Source organism: Aulonocara stuartgranti (assembly GCF_965226115.1).
Source record: "Aulonocara stuartgranti genome assembly, chromosome: 19".
Lineage (NCBI taxonomy): Eukaryota > Metazoa > Chordata > Actinopteri > Cichliformes > Cichlidae > Aulonocara > Aulonocara stuartgranti.
In genome coordinates this window covers 31,080,767-31,098,561 of record NC_138955.1, presented here as the reverse complement: position 1 = coordinate 31,098,561, position 17,795 = coordinate 31,080,767, and the positions used below count along the sequence as shown (strand labels likewise).

At 37.0% G+C, this 17,795-nt stretch overlaps 1 protein-coding gene across 1 annotated transcript in view; it reads left to right on the top strand.

Moving 5' to 3' along the window:
- Positions 1-1,203: 1,203 nt before the first annotated feature.
- rragd (ras-related GTP binding D) overlaps positions 1,204-17,795 on the top strand; it is an 81,684-nt gene continuing 65,092 nt past the window's right edge. Inside the window, exons 1-2 of the mRNA XM_082515773.1 lie at positions 1,204-1,595; positions 8,153-8,448. Coding sequence (XP_082371899.1) covers positions 1,400-1,595; positions 8,153-8,448 — 492 coding nt within the window. The 5' untranslated portion in view covers positions 1,204-1,399. The remainder of the gene's footprint in view (positions 1,596-8,152; positions 8,449-17,795) is intronic.

Sequence of the window (17,795 nt, the reverse complement as noted above, 5' to 3'; positions counted from 1 at the left end):
AAGAGAATTAGGAAAAAAGGTTTTTAAATATGCTGCCCCTGTTTTCTGGAATAATCTGCAGAAGGAACTGAAATGATCAGAATTGCTTACCTTGGGGGAGTTTAAGTCCCTCTTAAAGGAACAAGACAATGACTCTTTTACTCAGTGTGATTGTTTTTAATGTTGCTCTTAATTAATCTGTTATTGTATATTGTTCACATGTTTGTATGGGATATTCTATTTGTTGTGTACATGTTTTTGACTTTTGCTGCCATGATGTCAGGTCTCTCTTGGAAATGAGAATTTTTATCTCAATAAGATTTTTTTTACCTGGATAAATAAAGGACTAATAATAAAAAGAATAAATAAAATATTATTGAGTTGCTGTTTTGTAATTGGCTAATTAGACATCTGTGTTAATGAGAAGTTGAATAAGTGTCCCCAATAAAGTGGACAGTAAGTGTATATCCCCCTCTTAACTCTTTGCTTAGTTCTACAGCCCCGTTCTGTCCTCCTTGGCTCCTCACAGGTCTGGTTCCATTCAGTATCACTGATGTGTTCAGTTGGTCCCATGTGAAAACAATTAGGTTCTCCACAGAGACAAACAAGAAACAAACAAGAAGACTCAGAAAAAGGTGTAAAAATGAAACACATATTTAGTAATAAGGATAAGATAGAACTTTATTAATCCCTCGGGTGGGTTCCTCTGGGAAATTCGATTTCCAAAAAAGCACAGCACAGATAAATAGGTCGATGGGAAAACAACAACAAAACACACACTCGGCATGGTGCTATTATTATTATTATCATGTTTTAATAATAATGGAGTGCATTTATGTAGCGCTTTTCTAGGCACCCAAAGCGCTTTCCAATGCCACTATTCATTCACTCTCACATTCACACACTGGTGGAGGCAGCTACAGTTGTAGCCACAGCTGCCCTGGGGGAAGACTGACAGAAGCGAGGCTGCCATATCGTGCCATCGGCCCCTCTGGCTATCACCAGTAGGGTAAGGTGTCTTGCCCAAGGACACAACGACCAGGACAGAGAGAGCAGCCTGAACCAGCAACCTTCCAGTTACAGATGAGCTTCCAAATCCCCTGAGCCACAGTCACCCCAAGATGGATGCAGCTATTGTTTCACAGCCACATACGTCTGAAGATCATTCAGATGTCTTTTCCCTATTACCCTAATGCTTTGCTTTCTTTTAATGTGTAGACCTTTTTTGAAATAAATAGTAAAGCAAATCTTAAATAAATATTTATCAGAAATGTAATTTTAATTTGCTTCTAAATACTTTACTACAGTATGAGACGGAGTGTTGTAAAGCTACCAAGACTAAACCTACGCTTTGACACCTCCCTGCTTGGCTGCGTATGCAGCGACTGGAGGCGGGGACCGCGGGTGAAAGTTCACCGGCATGGCGCTCACGTATCAGGTGAACGCTGTGGGAAAGCTGGATACCACGAGCAGTTTGAATCCAAAACAAAACATCAGCATGACCAGTGAGAAAGTTTCAGTCCTGTGCGGAGAGGAGGACGAAGCTCTGGAATATGACGACGACGAGTACGACCTGGAGGCGTTCTCTGATGCCGACCTGAGCTGTGAGGACAGAGGTATGGGATTTTTGCAACTTCACTGCTTTGGAAGGTCACACACTCGGAAAACGGGCTGTTTTCTCTACAATCGTGGGCGTAACTAGCGAAGTTGTGTACAGCATGATACTGTCAACTGTGCACACCTACAGAAGTGCCAGGGGTACTGGCATTTATCACTGGTGTCAAGCCAGCCTCCAATTCGAGACTTGCAGTCAAGCCAGCCTCCAGTTTGTTTTACGTTCCCTGTGTATTCAAAGTATTACGGGAATGGATGTGGAAACCGGATTTCAAAATAAAAGCCAACTTCGAGTGAATTAACAGATATGTTAAGAACATAATAACATATAATTTAGGCTTTTTTTTTTTTTACAAACTCTAATGTTAGATCTATATGACACAGCCTTGTACCCTAATTGTGCCCTGTCACTATCAAGGCCATCTTATTTTGGATTTCAAAGTAAAAGCCCTGTGAATCTTCATTTTTGAACTACTCTTTCAATGACTTAATAATGCTCTTAAAAGCAAAAGTCGTATTTCCAAATACTATTTGAACTTTATATCAACACTTTCCAACCACAGTCTTTTTACAGTGATACCATATCAATATCAAGTCAGTCTGATTTTGCCTTTCATAGTAATGGCCCTTTGAAATTGTCCATAATTGACTTAATCTTCTAACGATTCAAAATGCTCTAAAATGAAAAATTCTTGTTTCCACAGGGTAATTCCACCTTAGATCAACAGTATACAGCCCCACAGTGATACCATATCAATATCAAGTCATTCTGATTATGCCTTCCAAAATAAATGCCCTTTCAAATTGAGCATATACGGCCTACTTTTTTGACGATTTCAAAATGTTCTTAAACAGAATTTTGCTGTTTCCACAGGATAATTTCACTTTAGTTCAACAGTATACAACCTCACGATGTTACCATATCAATATCAAGTCATTCTGATTTTGCTTTCAAAAATAAAAGCATTTTCAAACTGCCCATATCTGACTTGATCCTGGAACAATTTCAAAATGCTCTAAAATGGAAAATTCCTGTTTCCACAGGGTAATTCCACCTTAGACCAACAGTATACAGCCCCACAGTGATACCATATCAATATCAAGTCATTCTGATTATGCCTTCCAAAATAAATGCCCTTTCAAATTGAGCATATATACGACCTACTTTTTTAACGATTTCAAAATGTTCTTAAAAAGAATTTTGCTGTTTCCACAGGATAATTTCACTTTAGGTCAACAGTATACAACCTCACGATGTTACCATATCAATATCAAGTCATTCTGATTATGCCTTCCAAAATAAAAGACTTTTCAAATTGCCAAGATACGACCTACTCTTTTAAAGATTTCAAAATGCTCTAAAAGTGAAAATTGCTGTTTCCACAGGATAATTTCACCTTAGATCAACAGTATACAACCTCACGATGTTACCACATCAATATCAAGTCATTCTGATTTTGCTTTCAAAAATAAAAGCATTTTCAAAATGCCCATATCTGACTTGATCCTGGAACAATTTCAAAATGCTCTAAAATGGAAAATTCCTGTTTCCACAGGGTAATTCCACCTTAGATCAACAGTATACAGCCCCACAGTGATACCATATCAATATCAAGTCATTCTGATTATGCCTTCCAAAAGAAAAGACTTTTTAAATTGTCCATAATTGACCTAACTTTCAGTGATTTCAAAATGCTCTAAAATGGAAATTTCCTGTTTCCACAGGGTAATTCCACTTTAGATCAACAGTATACAGCCCCACAGTGATACCATATTAATATCAAGTCATTCTGATTTTGCCTTCCAAAGTAAAAGCCTTTTCAAATTGTCCACAATTGACCTAACTTTCAGTGATTTCAAAATGCTCTAAAATGGAAATTTCGTGTTTCCACAGGATAATTCTACTCCAGATCAACAGTATACAGCCCCACAGTGATACCATATTAATATCAAGTCATTCTGATTTTGCCTTCCAAAATAAAAGACTTTTCAAATTGCCAAGATACGACCTACTCTTTTAAAGATTTCAAAATGCTCTAAAAGTGAAAATTGCTGTTTCCACAGGATAATTTCACTTTAAATCAACAGTATACAACCTGACGATGTTACCACATCAATATCAAGTCATTCTGATTTTGCTTTCAAAAATAAAAGCATTTTCAAAATGCCCATATCTGACATGATCCTGGAACAATTTCAAAATGCTCTAAAAGTGAAAATTGCTGTTTCCACAGAATAATTTCACTTTAAATCAACAGTATACAACCCCACAGAGATACGATGTTAAGATCAAGTCACTCTGATTTTGCCTTCCAAAATAAAAGTATTTTCAAATTGCCCGTAGACGACCTACTTGACGATTTCAAAATGCTCTTCAATTGAAAGATGCTGTTTCCACAGGATAATTCCACTTTAGATCAACAGTATCCAACCCGACAGTAAAACCATGTAAATTTCATGTTGGTCTGATTTCGCCTTTCAAATTAATGGCCCGTCGAATTTGTCCATATGTGATATACTCTTTCAATTATTTCAGAATGTTTTAAAAATGAAAATTGCTGTTTCAACACATATTGGGTTTTCATTTTGAAAAGCAAAATCAGACTCAATTGATTATGACAGAATTGAATCATAAAGATGATGTAAAAGGAAGCTGAAATTGCCACTAGGTTGTAATTGATAGTACGTTTATATTTTAAGTCTGTGGAAAGATGTCATGGTTGGTTTGCAAGCTGTTTTGTAATTTCTTTATTTAGAATGACATCTTTCCACAGACTTAAAATATAAACGTACTATCAATTACAACCTAGTGGCAATTTCAGCTTCCTTTTACATCATCTTTATGATTCAATTCTGTCATAATCAATTGAGTCTGATTTTGCTTTTCAAAATGAAAACCCAATATGTGTTGAAACAGCAATTTTCATTTTTAAAACATTCTGAAATAATTGAAAGAGTATATCACATATGGACAAATTCGACGGGCCATTAATTTGAAAGGCGAAATCAGACCAACATGAAATTTACATGGTTTTACTGTCGGGTTGGATACTGTTGATCTAAAGTGGAATTATCCTGTGGAAACAGCATCTTTCAATTGAAGAGCATTTTGAAATCGTCAAACAAGTAGGTCGTCTACGGGCAATTTGAAAATACTTTTATTTTGGAAGGCAAAATCAGAGTGACTTGATCTTAACATCGTATCTCTGTGGGGTTGTATACTGTTGATTTAAAGTGAAATTATTCTGTGGAAACAGCAATTTTCACTTTTAGAGCATTTTGAAATCTTTAAAAGAGTAGGTCGTATCTTGGCAATTTGAAAAGTCTTTTATTTTGGAAGGCAAAATCAGAATGGCTTGATATTAATATGGTATCACTGTGGGGCTGTATACTGTTGATCTGGAGTAGAATTATCCTGTGGAAACACGAAATTTCCATTTTAGAGCATTTTGAAATCACTGAAAGTTAGGTCAATTGTGGACAATTTGAAAAGGCTTTTACTTTGGAAGGCATAATCAGAATGACTTGATATTGATATGGTATCACTGTGGGGCTGTATACTGTTGATCTAAGGTGGAATTACCCTGTGGAAACAGGAATTTTCCATTTTAGAGCATTTTGAAATTGTTCCAGGATCAAGTCAGATATGGGCATTTTGAAAATGCTTTTATTTTTGAAAGCAATATCAGAATGTTTTGATATTGATATGGTAACATCGTGAGGTTGTATACTGTTGATCTGGAGTGGAATTACCCTGTGGAAACAGGAAATTTCCATTTTAAAACATTTTGAAATCACTGAAAGTTAGGTCAATTATGGACAATTTAAAAAGGCTTTTATTTTGGAAGGCATAATCAGAATGACTTGATATTGATATGGTATCACTGTGGGGCTGTATACTGTTGATCTAAGGTGGAATTACCCTGTGGAAACAAGAATTTTTCATTTTAGAGCATTTTGAATCGTTAGAAGATTAAGTCAATTATGGACAATTTCAAAGGGCCATTACTATGAAAGGCAAAATCAGACTGACTTGATATTGATATGGTATCACTGTAAAAAGACTGTGGTTGGAAAGTGTTGATATAAAGTTCAAATAGTATTTGGAAATACGACTTTTGCTTTTAAGAGCATTATTAAGTCATTGAAAGAGTAGTTCAAAAATGAAGATTCACAGGGCTTTTACTTTGAAATCCAAAATAAGATGGCCTTGATAGTGACAGGGCACAATTAGGGTACAAGGCTGTGTCATATAGATCTAACATTAGAGTTTGTAAAAAAAAAAAGCCTAAATTATATGTTATTATGTTCTTAACATATCTGTTAATTCACTCGAAGTTGGCTTTTATTTTGAAATCCGGTTTCCACATCCATTCCCGTAATACTTTGAATACACAGGGAACGTAAAACAAACTGGAGGCTGGCTTGACTGCAAGTCTCGAATTGGAGGCTGGCTTGACACAAGTCATTTATCGACAGCGCTTCACTTGTTCCACATGTTGTCATGTTAGATTAAATACAATTAAATAGATGAAATGAATTTGTAATAACACCCCATGAAGACAAAGTTTCAAAATTCTTGCAAATTAACAAATTATATGGAGAAATCTAAAAAAAAACGATTGCAAATGATTAAAAAACAATATAAGAACAATATAACAATATAAGGTGTACAAAAATATTCACAACTTTTGCTCAAGTAGAACTACTTTTGCAGCCAAGTAGGAGTAGAAAGACTTTACAAAGAAACAAAGGAAAAACAAGAAACCTTCAATTTAAAGATAATTCTAAATTAAATAGAAACAGCTCTGCACTAGCCTAAACCGCGTTAATGAGGGCTCCTAACAATAGGCTACTATGGTCCACTCTCCATCATGACCTGGCACACTAGTCCCTGACTAAATATCCAGTGGCTCCTCCCACTCCTTGAAATGGCTATTAAATACCAATTAGCAATTAAAAAAGTAATAACAATGATCAATGTGTCATTCAAATATACAATACAACACAATGCAATACAGTTTTATTTGTATAGCACATTTATAAACCAAAGGTATTTCAAAGTGCTTCACAATAATACACAAGATCAAAATAAATCAATTAACAAAATACAGATCAGGTACTAGCACAGACAGAAGGGAGGCACTAATAGACAAGAAGAGTGAGGTAAAAAAAAAAAATAGGTATCAGACCTCAGTTCAGAAGGAAGGTCAGTTCATAGATACAGAATATCAACTAAGAAGTTAAAAGAACCAGTAGTGAAATTAATTCGTTTAGATGCGATAAGGGCACTAACTGGTCAGGAAGGCCAGGTTAAATAAGTAAGCTTTCAGTTGTGATTTGAAGGATTGGATAGAGTCTGAGGCACGAATAGAAGCGGGGAGCCTATTCCAAGGATTAGGTGCAGCTGAAGCAAAGGCACGATGGCACTAGTAATTGACCCGATGATCTTAGCGCTCGGCAACATACAGATAAGGAGATCAGTGAGATAACTGGGCGCAATGTTATTCAGAATTTTAAAAGTGAGTAACAAAATTTTAAACTCAATACGATATTTGATAAAAAGTTACATGAACCAGTGTAAATCAACAAGAGCTGGAGTAATAGAATCAAATTTTCCAGCACCAGTAAGAAGGCGAGCCGCAGCATTCTGAACAAGCTGTAGCCTATGAAGAGGAATGGATTAGAGACCAACGTAAAGAGAATTACAATAGTCTAACCTGGAGTTCACAAAAGCGTGGAAGTTTTTCAAGGTCGCTGCGTGGTATATAACACTTAGCTTTAGAAATCTGGCGCAATTGAAAGAAGCCAGATTTAATGTAAATATAATATAATAATAAGTTAACAGTGGGACTATTGACAATAATTCTCTAAATGTTTAAAATCAACAGATTCGTTAACCTCCATCCCTCCTTCATAATAGATTTGGCAAATTCCCTCCCAGGAACTTTACGATAAAAGGAGTCCAAAAAGACCCAGACTGGATTAGCAGTTCCTGTTTCATGACTCTGTACATTGTACATCGTTCCCTCGACTGTAAATAATCTCTCAGTTCCTGCTGCTGCAAAACATCTCCACAGCATAATGTTGTCACCACCATGCTTCACTGGAGGGATGGTATTGGCTGGTGATGAGCAGTGGCTGGTTTCCTCTAGACGTCGTGCGTCTTTGCCTTTTGGCAAACTCCAGGGTGTAAGATGGTAAAATGTGAAACCAGTGAAGTGCTGTGAATACTATATTGACATACTGGAAATATATTGAAGTGTCTAACGTCACCCATCTCTGGTGGAAAATGTACTGAGATGTGTTGTAATGTTAATTGAAGCAGTTCAATTTAAGTTGTAGATTCAAGCTGCTCTTCATATTTTTGGACACCAGATGGCACCGCAGAGGACTGTGTTGAGAAGCTTTGAGTAATGACACCTTTTTCAATACAAGTCTCAGTGTTTCAGAAAGCTTCATTTGGCCGTCACTAATTAAGAGTACCGTGCGCACCAATCTTTAGAACTTGTCTAATTTAGAATTGCTCACCTAAAGGTTTCCCTTTGCTGTTTTATAGCTCCAGGCTTCAGTGATTCCGTGAATGGTGTGGTCAAACCTCGTATTTTGTTGATGGGCTTGAGAAGGAGTGGGAAGTCCTCCATCCAGAAAGTGGTTTTCCATAAAATGTCTCCCAGTGAGACTCTGTTCCTGGAGAGTACTAATAAGATCTGCAGAGAGGATGTCTCCAGCAGCTCCTTTGTCAGTTTCCAGATCTGGGACTTTCCTGGTCAGATTGACTTCTTTGACCCCACTTTTGACTACGAAATGATCTTCAGAGGCACTGGAGCGTTAATCTTTGTCATTGATTCACAGGTCAGTTCACAAGGAAATACAGTGAAACAGTATATACTATATACTGTTGTCATGTTACCATAATAGCAAAATGTGATTAAAAGTTTTGGAAATGGAGCAGTAAAAATCCAAAGCTTAACAGATTCACATTTGGCTGATTCCCCCATCCAGGTCCTCTGTGCACTGTTACTTTTTCAGAACAGCTGCTATTAGGGCTGTGAGATATGACAACGTTAAACACAAGTCTATCGTTTCATATTTAACTCTGTTGTTTATTTTGAGCTATCATAGCAAACTGTTTACTGCAGTATTTTTTTCATTGCTTTAGATGACTGTTTGCAATAGTCACCTCGTCACCACAGAAAGACCAGCCAAAACGAATCAAGGAGCTTGTTTGTAAATGAGCAGCCACCAGAACAGAAAACTGTACTGTGCAAATTATGCAGCATACTGGTCCCCATACTGATGATCGGCTCTGCTCTGTGGTAAAATCAAATCTGACTGTACCACATCATTAAAGGCAAGAGAGAACTGAATGGCAGTGGAAGGATTAATAAGAGGGTAATGACATGCTTAGTATACTGCTTAACTTTAATGATGTTTTCAGAATTTGCATATCTGTCAAGTAGGGCTGTGTCATATTATTGTTTGTGGTGATACCATTATAAATGTTTATGTGATAAAGGGTAATTCCGGTTAATCAGAGATATATTATGATATGATATTCTAGACCCAAAATTCATATCTCGATATTTTTTAGCTGGATGGCGATATAAGATATATATCTCGATATTTTTTTTTTTAAGCCATAAAGTAAGAACAAAAAGAGAGTTCTTAGTCAAAGCTGTGTCCCAGATGTCACACAGGCACTTTTATTAACATACAGCACAGATGTACATGAAAAATTACTCAAAATTAAATTATGAGCATTCATTAAATAATAATGCTCCATAAATAAAAGAAAACAAGGTTGTTTTTGTGCTAAACAAAGAGCTCACAATTGTGCAGTCAAAATGTAAACTAAAAGACGCTGAGCGTAATAACAAAGACAGACAGATTTCACAGCTGCTCTGTTCCCAAGTTTTACTGTGTGACTGATAGCCTGGAGTTTGAAATCCGCTTCATAACCACGTCTCTTACAGGTGCCATTTATGGACTTTATACACACACAATACGGTAATATTACGTTGATGCACAGTACGTATCACTCCGCGAAGCTCCTCGGTAGCCGTAATGCGCCGACAATCTATCAAGCGGTGCAGCTCCGCAGCTTACCAAAGTCGTACTAAAACATTTTTTGACAGATTGCTGAGCGCCGTGTACCACATAAAATCGGTTCGCGGCCATCAAGCACAACCAGAATTCATACATAAGGCGCGCTATCAACTTTTGAGAGAATGAAAGGATTTTAGGGTTAGCGCTGTTAGCTCGTTAGCGCGGTTAGCTCGTTAGCATGTTTAGCTCGTTAGCACGTTGACGCCGTCCAGCCCCACGCATGGGGCGATGCGCAGTAACTCGTTAACGGAGATTTGCCGTGTCCGTCTTGTCGCTGCCTGCACGTGAAGCGATGGGGGAGGAGGGGGAGTTGTCTTCAGTGAAGGCGAGGCGGAGTAACGTTGCGTAGAGACAAAAGTGGACGAAAGAGAGGCAAACTTGCGGCTCCACAACTATAATTATAACGTAACATAGACTATATCGATATAAAGGATATTGTCACATCTTATATCTCGTATAAAAATATATCGATATGTTTTAAAAACTCGATATATCGCCCAGCTCTATGATATTCTACCTGGAAAGTAAGGTTCAGTGGAGTTTTATTTATACAGTGCCAAATCACAACAACATTTGCCTCAAGGTGTATCATAATCTAAGGTAACTCCTACAATAATACAAAGAAAACAGAAAACTTTCAGGGAACTTTTAGAACAGCAAATGCATGAACCAGTTTTTCAGCATAAATCTGAAACATATATTTCTAATTTTTGCTATATTACATAGATAAAGGAAAGGAGTCCTATATGTTTGTTTAATGTGTGCATGACTTGTCCTGACCAAAAATGCCTCCATGATTCCTCACAGACCACAGTGAGGCCATCCAGAGGAATTATATGGCGTGTGAGATTTAAAGTAATCTCAGTTTTGTCCAATTTTATAATTAGAAAATTATATGTCATTCAAACCTTCAGGTCTCTAAGACATGTCCATAATTTAGTTGATTTGTCATCTGTCTTCCTAAATAATTCTAAGTGGGAGACATCTACATTGCAATGAAAGTATATGTAGTATTTTCACACAACATTAACCAGTAGAAGCATATATAATGTAAAAAGTATTGGTCCCAACACGGAAACCTGTGAAACTGCATGGCTAACTTTTATATATGATGAAGACTTCTTATTTACATGATAAAATCCAAATCTCAGTTAGATGGGACTCAAACCTTTGCAGTGCAGTTCCTATAATACCAACACTGTGTGGTAATATACACATATTGCTAAATATATGCAATGTTTGGTTTTCTTCCTGAATACTATCGTTGTTTATATTTACTGCGAGAAGAAACGGTAAAAACGACGTTTTATAAGGAAAACGCTCGAAAGCACTCTCTGTCTGTGAGCAAAAACAAAACCAAAACAAACCCACCCACTATTGGTGGAAAAATGTACCATGTCGACCAATCAAAAAATGATATGGCAACATGGAATTTAGTTGTTTAGGAAGGGGGAAGTTTTAGGAGTGACGGCGGTGTCTTGAGATGTGACAGATTTGCGACGTTTAGCGCAAATCTTGTGTAGTTAATGTGTAGTCTAGTCAATAGTTTTGTTGTGTGTGTCAGAGCAATGAGGCGACTGCTGAATGTTACAGGTGTTACAGGAGTGATACATCTGAAGGAATGATCTTGGTGGGAGGTGATTTCAATTGTACTTTGAAAACAGCTGTCGCCAGACTCCCGGCACACAATGGCCCCAAATCCAAAAAATCTTGTAGTTTATTTATTTATTTTTTTTTTTCATTTTTTATTTTTGGGTTTTACAGTTTACGATGCGGGTTACAGGCATTGATTAACACAATTTGCAATAGACCAAACAAAACAGAAACACTGAACAATCGGGAGTGACCAGTAGCCAGATTATTGATTTTAAGATTTGAGAATTAAATTCGGCTTATGTATATTGGTGTATTGGACCCACTTATCCCAGCACGACAAAAAACAACTTACTCTGTTATTCACATATGCCGTTAACTCCTCCATCCTATAAATCTCTAGTGTTATTTCCCACCACAATGATAAAGTTGGTACATCTTGTAATAACCATTTCTTTGTTATACATTTTTTACTTGCAACTAGCAAGGCACTTAGTAAACATTTATCTTTTTTAGACCATTCCTGTGGCGTACATCCAAAAAGAAATGTTTTCATTCCAAAAGGGAATGTACAGTTGAAAATTTCTTGTAGTGTTTCGTGAATGTCTTTCCAATAAGTCCTGATCAAAGAGCAGTCCCACATTATGTGAGCGTGGTGTGCTCGTTGGTGTCCACATTTTCTCCAACATACAGGGGGATTCCCGTCATAATGAGTCTTTTGACAAGGGGTGATAAAGAACCGTATCATAGTTTTCCATCCAAATTCCCTCCATCTTCGTGAGGAAGTGCATTTCCATTGTTGTTCCCATATTTGAGTCCATTCATCCTTTGTTATATACACTCCTCCCTCCTGTTCCCATAATATCTTCACATATTCATTTGAGTGAGAAAGCTTATTTGTAAGAAATGTATACAAAAAGGAAATATGTTTTTTATTTACGTTGCCACTATATGCCTTTTTAAGCATAGCTATCAAATCTACATTAGTGTTCGACGCCACTCTGATTGTTGTCTTAATATGTCTTATTTGCAAGTATCGATAAAAATCCTGCTTTTCCAGATTGTATTTTTGTTTCAATGTATCCAAACTAATTAAGTTCCCATCTTTAGTCAGACTATCGAATGCAGGTAATCCTTTAGCAGACCAACTTTTAAAACGTGAGTCCAATTTATTTGGGGCAAATCAGAGTCATATGCATACTATTTAAATAAAGCCAAGTCCTGTTCCAATTTAAATTCCCTCATAACATTTCTCCATACATTAAGTGTACATTTCACCCAAGGGTTGTAGACCTTGTCTATATATTTTTTAATGTTTAAGTCCATCAGGACAGCTTGTATTGGAAAAGAAAAGATGCTCTCCTCAATATTTTTCCATTGTGCTTTATAGCTTATATCACACCAGTTAATCACAGTCTTCAACTGAGCAGCCCGAAAATAATTTTTTAGTGACAGCAGCCCCCATCCTCCTGTCTTTTTTTGTAATTGTAAAGTTTTAAAACAAACCCTTGGTCTCTTCCCTCCCCGTATAAATCGTGATATAATTTTGTCCCATTCGTTAAATTGGCTTTGATCAATTTGTATTGGTAGTGTTTGGAATAAATACAGTAATCTTGGCAGAATATTCATTTTGATGGATTCAATTCGTGATCGTATAAAGTTAGAAAGGGAATCATGTTCCATCGTTTGATATCATCCACTATTCTCTTCTGCAGGGAACCAAAATTCTCCTCAAATAATTTAGTTAGGTCTTTAGGTATGACAACTCCAAATATTTCAATGATTTTGCTTGCCATCTCATTGGATATTGAGCAACCAAGTGAGCTGGGGGGCTAAAGTTATAGTTAAGTATTTGAGTTTTGGACATATTAATTTTATACCCAGAAAGTTTCCCAAATTTTTGGCATAGATTCATCAGTTCAGGTAGGGAGTTATGTGTTATGTGTGTTAATATCTCATCTGCATAGCAAGCAAGCTTATGTTCCTGTTCTCTAATGTTTATTCCCTTGATGTCTTTGTTTTGTCTGATTGATTGTGCCAGAGGTTCTAAGTATAATGCGAATAAAAGTAGAGACCAAGCGCAGCCTTGTTTATTTCCTCTTTGCAGAGCGAAGCTATTTGAGAGATAACCATTAACTTTAATTCTTGCAGTAGGGTTAGTATATAATGCCTTCACCGTATCAATAATTCTATTATGTAAGCCAAATTTGTTCAAGACTTTGTAAAGAAAGTCCCAATTTACAGAGTCAAAAGTTTTTTCTGCATCGATACTCATAAGCATGGCTTTACTTTTAGATGTTTGTATCTGATTTATTACATGAAGAGTTCTGCGTATATTGTCCTGTGTCTGCTGATTTCTTATGAACCCCGTTTGGTCATTACTAATTAGGTTGGGTAAAGATTCTTCCATTCGTCTGGAAATTATAGAGGTAAACAGTCTGTAATCTATGTTGAGGACAGAGATGGGTGTATATTATTGCTAATATATATTGTAATATATCTATATCACTAAAGCACTTCTGGATGGATGCAAACTGCATTTCGTTGCCCTGTACCTGTGCATGTGCAATGACAATAAAGTTGAATTCTATTCTATTCTATTCTATTCTATATGAGCCACACTCAATTTTGTCTTTACCTTCTTTTGGGATAGCCGAGATGATAGCCTCATTCCAACTCGGTGGGATTTGCGCTTTTTTTAACACCCAGTTGAAAGTAGAGAGTAATATAGGGATCAATTTCTGTTTAAATTCCCTGGTACCACTCTGCGGTATAACCATCGGAGCCCGGTGACTTGTTTGTTTTTAATCTATTGATGGCTTTCATGAGTTCAGTTTCTGTCACTTCTGCAATCATTATTTTATTTTGTTCCTCATTCAAACTTGGTAGGTATAAAGAATTCAGAAAATTGTCAATTTCGTACTCGGCTCCACCTGGAACCTTAGCGTATAATGTTTTATAAAATGATTCAAAGGCTTCCTGTATCTTATGTAGATTAGTCATCATGTTGCCAGTCTCTGGGTGTTTAATTTTAGTTATAGTATTCTCTGCAATTTTCTTTTTAAGTTTCCATGCTAAGAATTTTCATTGATTTTGATACACATTCATAATATTTCTGTTTCAAATATAGTAATTTTCTCTTTATCGCTTGTGTATTCAGCTTATTTATTTCATTTCTGATCATTGTTAGTTGTTTTAGAGTGCTGGTTGAAGGCATTTGTTTATGCTCACTTTCTAATTGTTTTTGAGTCCTTTGTAATTCTGCCATTTTTTTCTCTCGAGCTTTTTTCTAAAAAGAGGCAAATGCTATGATCTTCCCTCTTATGACAGCTTTTAATGCATCCCCATAGTATTGGAGGTGACACTTCTCCGTTATCATTTATTTCAAGGTAATCTTTGAGTTCTTTCATTACTTCTTTCTTAAATTTTACATCTTTAAGCAAAGATGAGTTCAATGTCCATGTTGATGTTTTGGGGTATACGTTTAAATCAATTGTCAGATACTGTGGTGCATGGTCACTTATGTCTATTGTACCCATCTCACATGATTGGATTTTATCCCTATCTTTTCCAAACATCATGAAATAATCTATCCTTGTATAAAGGGAATGTGGAGCTGAGTAATGAGAATAATCTCTCCTTGTAGGGAAACGATTTCTCCATACGTCAATTAAATCTACCTCTTCAAAAAGTGCAGAGACTCTTTTATACAGAGTACTTGATTCCAGCATTCTTCTATTAGAGCTATCTAAATCCGGCCGCAGGCGAATATTCAGATCGCCGCCACAAATCAAGGGGCCTTGGGTTTCTGTCACCATTATATTAATAATTTTTTTAAAGAAACTCAGGTAACTTCCTGGTGGTGCATAAACATTCATTAATGTAACCAGATTACCATCAACCGTTCCCCGAGCCAGTATAAACCTCCCTTCCTTATCCTTAATTTCAGACAACTTTTCAAAATTTAGATCCCTAGAGATTAGGATCATCACACCTCGCCTGCGGCCAGATTTGTATGATGAGGAGAACATGTTTGTAAAGCCCATTCTCTTGAATTTTTCATGTTCTTTATTAGTCAAGTGGGTTTCTTGGAAATATACGATTTGTGCTCGATCTTTCTTCATTTTAGTTAGAATCCTGCTTCGCTTAATAGGATTTGTAAGCCCATTTACATTAAAAGAAATAACCTTAACCTCCTAAGACCCGAACTCTTTCATGGCATGCATTTTTTTACCTGATTTTTGTTTCTGAGAGAAATTAGATCCACATATGAGGATATTAGCTTTAAATTTAGAATAGAACAGATGCAGTATAATGTCCTCATAAGTGAATATCACGCCCTTGTAGAGCTGGGCGATATGAGATTTTTTCATATCACGATATGTTTTTTTCATTTCAGGCGATAACTATATCTATCACGATATAAGCCAAATAACTATATTTGTAAGATTTAAATGTGCCGTTGCTCACAAGTAAAATGTGAAATAATCAGCAGCTTGTTTTGATTTAAATATTTATTTCCCATAATAAGTTCAACAGGGTAGATGTACTTAAGGAACATGAGACTTTTTCAGATAAATAAAGGCAAATATTGCAAACTACACAAAAGGCAGCCGCTAAAGCGTTTCAGTTTCAAAATAGAACAAATGAAACAGACTAAATTGTCAATTCCACTTAGAAACAAAATATTAATTCTAAAAATAAATCTTATTTTGTTTTACAGAAGAACAGACAAAACTGACTAACTTTTGTCAATATCAAATAAACTGAGAACTAAAAGGAAATTCTCAATCTCTCCTTGTTGTATAGCTTAGCTTTTCAAACAGTTTTAACAGTTACTTTAGTCTGACAAAAGCCGAATGACGAATTAGCGCTTCCAGTCAGAGACTGAGGCTACGTCCACACGTACACGGGTATTTTTGAAAACGGAGATTTTCCGTTTTCATTTTAAAAAATAATCCCGTCCACACATAAAGGCAGAAATGAAGGAAAACGCTGCTATGAACATGCCAAAGCAGCAGGTGGTGCTAGATTCCTAACCGTGCAGAAATGTTGGCCAATCAGAAGTCTAGAAGCCTCGGTGGGAAAAAGTAAACAAAGCTGGGGCATAGAAGCAGAACCGAGTCGTATGTGTGGACGGACAGTAACTGTGTGTATATGTAAGCATTTAAACACTGCAGAGAGTAGAATTAACAGTAACAGTATTGTAGAAATTCATTTCACCGAAACAATAACGTGGCGCACAGTGTGAGGCATGCACCAGTTTATTGTATTTCCAGACTTGCTTTCGGCACAATTTACAGTGCACGCTACTCTGTTTTTTGTCAGACTTGAAATAGCCGAAATACCTTCACACTACGGAACTTCTATGGCTCTTCCGTTCGACAATCTCTCCGGCATTGGAACCATCATCTGTTTTCTCTTCGGTCACGCTCGGTTGATTTTTCTAGTCGGCACACTCATTTCCTCCATTGTGCGCTGGCTCCATTACCTGCTGGCTGCTTCCCAAACAAACACACGTGCAGCTTGGCACTTGTGCTGTACGTAACAAGGCACGCGACGTGACGCTGCGGCTGTGATTGGTTCGGCTCTGCGCTACTTAATTTGGATTGGCTGACCTTTTTTCTTTTTTTTTTATTTTAAGAGGACAAGAGCGGCGAGGTCTATCGCGATAGCTTAATTTCTCTATCGAGTAAAAGTTATATCGCGATACATATCGTTATCGTTCTATCGCCCAGCTCTACGCCCTTGTACAGCAAAATTTTGTATTTTTTGTCTAGACATCCCAAAATGTGATGTCCACATACAGTGGGGCAAAAAAGTATTTAGTCAGCCACCGATTGTGCAAGTTCCCCCACCTAAAAGGATGACAGAGGTCAGTAATTTGCACCAGAGGTACACTTCAACTGTGAGAGACAGAATGTGAAAAAAAAATCCATGAATCCACATGGTAGGATTTGTAAAGAATTTATTCGTAAATCCGGGTGGAAAATAAGTATTTGGTCAATAACAAAAATACAACTCAATACTTTGTAACATAACCTTTGTTGGCAATGACAGAGGTCAAACGTTTACTATAGGTCTTTACCAGGTTTGCACACACAGTAGCTGGTATTTTGGCCCATTCCTCCATGCAGATCTTCTCGAGAGCAGTGATGTTTTGGGGCTGTCGCCGAGCAACACGGACTTTCAACTCCCGCCACAGATTTTCTATGGGGTTGAGGTCTGGAGACTGGCTAGGCCACTCTAGGACTTTCAAATGCTTCTTACGGAGCCACTCCTTTGTTGCCCGGGCGGTGTGTTTTGGATCATTGTCATGTTGGAAGACCCAGCCTCGTTTCATCTTCAAAGTTCTCACTGATGGAAGGAGGTTTTGGCTCAAAATCTCACGATACATGGCCCCATTCATTCTGTCCTTAACACGGATCAGTCGTCCTGTCCCCTTGGCAGAAAAACAGCCCCATAGCATGATGTTTCCACCCCCATGCTTCACAGTAGGT